At 74.7% G+C, this 6,496-nt stretch overlaps 1 protein-coding gene across 1 annotated transcript in view; it reads left to right on the plus strand.

The window, feature by feature from the left end:
• The window catches only part of LOC140419837 (E3 ubiquitin-protein ligase RNF31-like), a 75,628-nt gene that overhangs the window by 24,743 nt on the left and 44,389 nt on the right, over positions 1-6,496 (plus strand). Inside the window, exon 5 of the mRNA XM_072503875.1 lies at positions 755-841. Within this exon, the coding sequence (XP_072359976.1) occupies positions 755-841 (87 nt within the window). The remainder of the gene's footprint in view (positions 1-754; positions 842-6,496) is intronic.

Raw genomic sequence — 6,496 nt, forward strand, 5'->3', positions numbered from 1 at the left:
ACAGACAGTGACCCAGTCGATCTCTGTGGGCGAGGTGGGCAGGCGCAGGGGGCTTCAGTTCCATTTTCCTCACCCGCGCTTCGTATCACTGGAGGATGGAGCATCCGCAACCCTCTTCGGGGGTGGAGAGAATTTTAAAGACTCACAACCCTTCCGAGTGAAGAGATTTCTCCTCCGTTCTTTCCCAAAATGGCCGCCTGCTCATCCTGAGACTGTGCCCTCCGCACCACCGTGTTTTAGATTCTCCCCCGACCGCCCCCCCCGTACCTGTTGACATCTTTAGAGTATGGAAATGTTATCTCGTTCCTTCTTCGATATATTTAGTGGACTCGACTGCCACTTCCCTTCTTGCGGTTGGGAATTCCCACAGGTTCACCGCCCTTTTTGTGACAAAGTTCCTCCTCTTCCCAATCGTGATACTTGTTGCCTGGGCAACGTCTGCTCGCTGGCACTGTTGACGGTGCCATGGGAGCAGCGGTGGGGGGTGGGGGGGGGGGGGGGGGGGGGGGGGGGGTGGGGGGGCGGTGCGCTGAGGAGACGGGAGGCGTTAAACTGCGGGGCTACACCGCCACCACTGGCCGGAGGTCAGAAAGTCAGCTGGTGGCATTTACCGTGTGTTCTCCATCATAATGGTGGGGGTGAGGGGTGGTGTTGGAAGTCATTTGGTGCAAAAGCAGGTGCCGCGGCGACTGTGTGGACGGCCCGATTTGCCTTTATCATTGACCCTCTCTTTTTAAATTCTCTCCAATTGCAGGGGGCGCACCCTCACCCTGAGCTCTTCAGTCGATTTTTACTTGGCAGCGCCGGCCCCCCCTGCCAGGGTGGTTACCAGGAGGAAGAGGTACGTCATTCGACTCTAGGGGGGTGGCCCCTCCAGCCTGCTCTCTTCCCCCCCCCCCCCCCCCCAGACTTGGCACGATCGTGGTCGATCTTTGTGGGCAGGGTGGGCAGGCGCAGGGGGCTTCACTTCCATTTTCCTCACCCGCTCTTCGTATCACTGGAGGATGGAGCATCCGCAACCCTCTTCGGGGGTGGAGAGAATTTTACAGACTCACAACCCTTCCGAGTGAAGAGATTTCTCCTCCGTTCTTTCCCAAAATGGCCGCCTGCTCATCCTGAGACTGTGCCCTCCGCACCACCGTGTTTCAGATTCCCGACCAGCGGACATGATCTCTCGGTATCTTCGACCTTATCGAGCCCCCTTCGGGATTGAATCTCTCCCAGTCTCTGTGAGCGTGTGTGGACACTTGCCTTTTGCCCGATCGCCATCAAACAGGCGGACGAGAGAAAGGTCACGGTGCAGATGGAAGCCGTTCAGCCCATCGATCTGCTCCGCCCATTCGATGAGATTGATGTGATAATCCTCAACTCCACTTTCCCGCCTTATCCCCATAAACCCTCGATTCCCTCATGCATTAAAAATCTGTCTGTCTCGGCCTTGAACGTATTTAATGGCCCAGCCTCTGCAGCTCTCTGCGGGAAAGAATTCCTCACATTCACCCCCCTCCGAGAGGGGGAAATTCCTCCTCATCTCTGTCTGAAATGGGGCGGCCCCCTTACTCTGAGATTCTGCCCTCTGGTCCCGGACTCTCCCACAAGAGGAAACATCCTCTCAGCATCGACCCTGTCGAGCCCCCTGAGAATCCTCTCTGTCTCAATAAGGTCGCCTCTCATTCTTCTAAACTCCAATGAGGACAGGCCCCAACCTACTCAACCTCGCCTCGCAAGAAAATCCCTCCCTACCCGGGATCAACCGAGTGAACCTTCTCGGGACTGCCTCCAATGCCGGGATATCGTCCCTTCGATAAGGAGACCAAAACTGTTCACCGTATTCCAGTAATATTCCGTATTCTAACTAGTGCCTTGTTTTAGCAGGAATTCCCTATTTTTATATTCCATTCACCACCTCCTTCAAAGACTTATTCAATGTGGATGTGACTTCCCGGTTTTTCAATTCATTCCCACCAGAAATGAATCCCATTGTTTTGTTTGCCATTTTTCTTAATGGCCCCTTATCAACCAATGTAGAGATTTGTTTGATGAGTGAGGAGCCACTAACTGACAGCATGTATGTCCTTTTCCTCCCTTTCTTTATGTCTCCTCCTCCTCCCCACCTGTTGCCCTCCCCGCCTGCTGGCCCTCCTGCCTCCCTTGCTCCACCCTGCCTGGCTCCCCCCCCCCCCTCGCTCCCCCCCCCCCCCCTCGCTCCCCCCCCCCTCGCTCCCCCCCCCCCGCTCCCCCCCCCCGCCCCCCCCTCGCTCCCCCCCCCCGCTCCCCCCCCCCGCTCCCCCCCCCGCTCCCCCCCCCCTCGCTCCCCCCCCCCCGCTCCCCCCCCCCTCGCTCCCCCCCCCCCGCTCCCCCCCCGCTCCCCCCCCCCTCGCTCCCCCCCCCCCGCTCCCCCCCCCCTCGCTCCCCCCCCCCCTCGCTCCCCCCCTCGCTCGCTCCCCCCCCCTCGCTCGCTCCCCCCCCTCGCTCGCTCCCCCCCTCGCTCGCTCCCCCCCCTCGCTCGCTCCCCCCCCCTCGCTCCCCCCCCCTCCGCTCGCTCCCCCCCCCTCGCTCGCTCCTCCCCCCTCGCTCGCTCCCCCCCCCCTCGCTCGCTCCCCCCCCCCCTCGCTCGCTCCCCCCCCCCCTCGCTCTCCCCCCCCCCTCGCTCTCCCCCCCCCTCGCTCTCCCCCCCCCCTCGCTCTCCCCCCCCCCCTCGCTCTCTCCCCCCCCCTCGCTCTCCCCCCCCCTCGCTCTCCCCCCCCTCGCTCTCCCCCCCCCCTCGCTCTCCCCCCCCCTCGCTCTCCCCCCCCCCTCGCTCTCCCCCCCCCCCTCGCTCTCCCCCCCCCCCCTCGCTCTCCCCCCCCCTCGCTCTCCCCCCCCCTCGCTCTCCTCCCCCCTCGCTCCCCCCTCGCTCCCCTCTCGCTCCCCCCTCGCTCCCCCCTCGCTCCCCCCTCGCTCCTCCCCCCCTCGCTCCTCCCCCCCTCGCTCCTCCCCCCCTCGCTCCTCCCCCCCTCCTCCCCCCCCTCCTCTCCCCCCCCTCCTCCCCCCCCCCTCCTCCCCCCCCCCCCCTCCTCCTCCCCCAACCTGCTCCCCCCTCCTCCCCCCCCTCCCCTCCCTCGCTCCCCCCTCCTCCCCCGCCCGGCTCCTCCCCCTCGCTCCCCCCCCGCCCGGCTCCTCCCCCTCGCTCCCCCCCCTCGCTCCCCCCCCGCCCGGCTCCTCCCCCTCGCTCCCCCCCGCCCGCTCCTCCCCCTCGCTCCCCCCCGCCCGGCTCCTCCCCCTCGCTCCCCCCCCGCCCGGCTCCTCCCCCTCGCTCCCCCCCGCCCGGCTCCTCCCCCTCGCTCCCCCCCGCCCGGCTCCTCCCCCTCGCTCCCCCCCGCCCGCTCCTCCCCCTCGCTCCCCCCCGCCCGGCTCCTCCCCCTCGCTCCCCCCCCGCCTGGCTCCTCCCCCTCGCTCCCCCCGCCCGGCTCCTCCCCCTCGCTCCCCCCCGCCCGCTCCTCCCCCTCGCTCCCCCCCCCCCGCCCGCTCCTCCCCCGCCCGGCTCCTCCCCCTCGTTCTCCCCCGCCCGGCTCCTCCCCCTCGCTCTCCCCCGCCCGGCTCCTCCCCCTCGCTCTCCCCCGCCCGGCTCCTCCCCCTCGTTCTCCCCCGCCCGGCTCCTCCCCCTCGTTCTCCCCCGCCCGGCTCCTCCCCCTCGCTCTCCCCCGCCCGGCTCCTCCCCCTCGCTCTCCCCCCGCCTGGCTCCTCCCCCTCGCTCTCCCCCGCCCGGCTCCTCCCCCTCGCTCTCCCCCGCCCGGCTCCTCCCCCTCGCTCTCGCTCCCCCCTCGCTCTCCTCCCCCTCGCTCTCCTCCCCCTCGCTCTCCTCCCCCTCGCTCTCCTCCCCCTCGCTCTCCTCCCCCTCGCTCTCCTCCCCCTCGCTCTCCCCCCCTCGCTCTCCCCCCCCCTCGCTCTCCCCCCCCCCCTCGCTCTCCCCCCCCCCGCTCGCTCTCCCCCCCCCCCTCGCTCTCCCCCCCCCTCGCTCTCCCCCCCCCTCGCTCTCCCCCCCCCCCTCGCTCTCCCCCCCCCTCGCTCTCCCCCCCCCTCGCTCTCCCCCCCCCCCCTCGCTCTCCCCCCCCCTCGCTCTCCCCCCCCTCGCTCTCCCCCCCCCTCGCTCTCCCCCCCCCCTCGCTCTCCCCCCCCCCTCGCTCTCCCCCCCCCCTCGCTCTCCCCCCCCCCCTCGCTCTCCCCCCCCCCCCTCGCTCTCCCCCCCCCCCCTCCGCTCTCCCCCCCCCCTCGCTCTCCCCCCCCCCCTCGCTCTCCCCCCCCCCCTCGCTCTCCCCCCCCCCCCTCGCTCTCCCCCCCCCCTCGCTCTCCCCCCCCCCCCCTCGCTCTCCCCCCCCGCCCCCCCTCGCTCTCCCCCCCCCCCCCTCGCTCCCCCCTCCCCCCTCGCTCCCCCCCTCGCTCCCCCCTCCCCCTCGCTCCCCCCTCGCTCCCCCCCCTCCCCCTCGCTCCCCCCTCCCCCCTCCTCGCTCCCCCTCCCCCCTCGCTCCCCCCTCCCCCCTCGCTCCCCCCTCCCCCCTCGCTCCCCCCTCCCCCCTCGCTCCCCCCTCGCTCCCCTCCCCTCGCTCCCCCCTCGCTCCCCCCTCCCCCCTCGCTCCCCCCTCCCCCCTCGCTCCCCCCCTCCCCCCTCGTCCCCCCTCCCCCCTCGCTCCCCCCTCCCCCCTCGCTCCCCCCTCCCCCTCGCTCCCCCCTCCCCCCTCGCTCCCCCCCCTCCCCCCCTCGCCCCCCTCGCTCCCCCCCCTCGCTCCCCCCCTCGCCCCCTCGCTCCCCCCTCGCTCCCCCCTCACCCCTCCCCCTCCCCTCCCCCCCACCCTCCCCCTCCCCCCCCCCTCCCCCCCCCCCTCCCCCCCCCTCCCCCCCCCCCCCCCCCCCCTCCTCTCCCCCCCCACCCCCCCCCAACCCCCCCCCTCCCCCTCCCCCTCCCCTCCCCCTCCCCCTCCCCTCCCCCACCCCTCCCCCTCCCCCCCCCTCCCCCCTCCCCCCCCCTCCCCCCCCCCCCCTCCCCCCCCCCCCTCACCCCCTCCCCCCCCCCTCCCCCCCCCCCCCCCCTCCCCCCCCCTCCCCCCCCCCCTCCCCCCCCCTCCTCCCCACCCTCCCCCCCTCCCCCCCCTCCCCCCCCCCCTCCCCTCCCCCTCCCTCCCCCCCTCCCCCCCCCCTCCCCCCCCTCCCCCCCCCTCCCTCCCCCCCCCTCCCCCCCCCTCCCTCCCCCCCCTCCCCCCCCCCCTCCCCCCCCCTCCCCCCCCTCCCCCCCCCCCCTCCCCCCCCCCCCCCCCCCCTCCCCCCCCCTCCCCCCCCCTCCCCCCCCCCCCTCCCCCCCCCTCCCTCCCCCCCCTCCCCCCCCTCCCTCCCCCCCTCCCCCCCCCTCCCCTCCCCCCCCTCCCCCCCCTCCCCCCCCCCCCTCCCCCCCCTCCCCCCCCTCCCTCCCCCCCCTCCCCCCCCCCCCCTCCCCCCCCCTCCCCCCCCACCCTCCCCCCCCCTCCCCCCACCCCCTCCCCCCCCCCTCCCTCCCCCCCCTCCCCCCCCCTCCCCCCCCCTCCCCCCCCTCCCCCCTCCCTCCCCCCCCTCCCCCCCCCCCTCCCCCCCCCTCCCCCCCTCCCCCCCTCCCCCCCTCCCTCCCCCCTCCCCCCCTCCCTCCCCCCCCCCCCTCCCTCCCCCCCCTCCCCTCCCCTCCCTCCCCCCCCCCTCCCTCCCCCCCCCCCCCCCCCTCCCTCCCCCCCCCCCCTCCCCTCCCCCCCCCTCCCTCCCCCCCCCTCCCCTCCCTCCCCCCCCTCCCCCCCCCCCCCCTCCCCTCCCTCCCCCCCTCCCCTCCCTCCCCCTCCCCTCCCTCCCCCTCCTCCCCCCCCCTCCCCTCCCTCCCCCTCCTCCCCCCCCTTCCCCTCCTCCCCCCCCTTCCCCTCCCCCCCTCCCCCTCCCCCCCTCCCCCCCTCCCCCCCCCTCCCCCTCCCCCCCTCCCCCTCCCCCCTCCCCCCCCCCTCCCCCCCCTCCCCCCCCCTCCTCCCCCCTCCCCCCCCTCCCCCCCCCTCCTCCCCCCCTCCCCCCCCTCCCCCCCCCTCCCCCCCCCCTCCCCCCCCCTCCCCCCCCCCTCCCCCCCCCTCCCCCCCCCCTCCCCCCCCTCCCCCCCCCTCCCTCCCCCCCCTCCCCCCCCCTCCCCCCCCCTCCCCCCCCTCCCCCCCCTCCCCCCCCCCTCCCCCCCTCCCTCCCCCCCCTCCTCCCCCCCTCCCTCCCCCCCCTCCCCCCCCCCTCCTCCCCCCCCTCCTCCCCCCCCCCTCCCTCCCCCTCCCCCCCTCCCCCCCCCCCTCCCCCCCCCCTCCTCCCCCCCCCCTCCCCCCTCCCTCCCTCCCCCCCTCCCTCCCCTCCCCCTCCTCCCCCCCCCCTCCCCCCCCTCCCCCCCCTCCTCCCCCTCCCCCCCCTCCCCCCCCCCTCCTCCCCCTCCCTCCCCCTCCCCCCCCTCCCCCCTCCCCCCCCCTCCTCTCCCCCC

This window comes from Scyliorhinus torazame, chromosome 5 (assembly GCF_047496885.1).
Source record: "Scyliorhinus torazame isolate Kashiwa2021f chromosome 5, sScyTor2.1, whole genome shotgun sequence".
Taxonomy (NCBI): domain Eukaryota; kingdom Metazoa; phylum Chordata; class Chondrichthyes; order Carcharhiniformes; family Scyliorhinidae; genus Scyliorhinus; species Scyliorhinus torazame.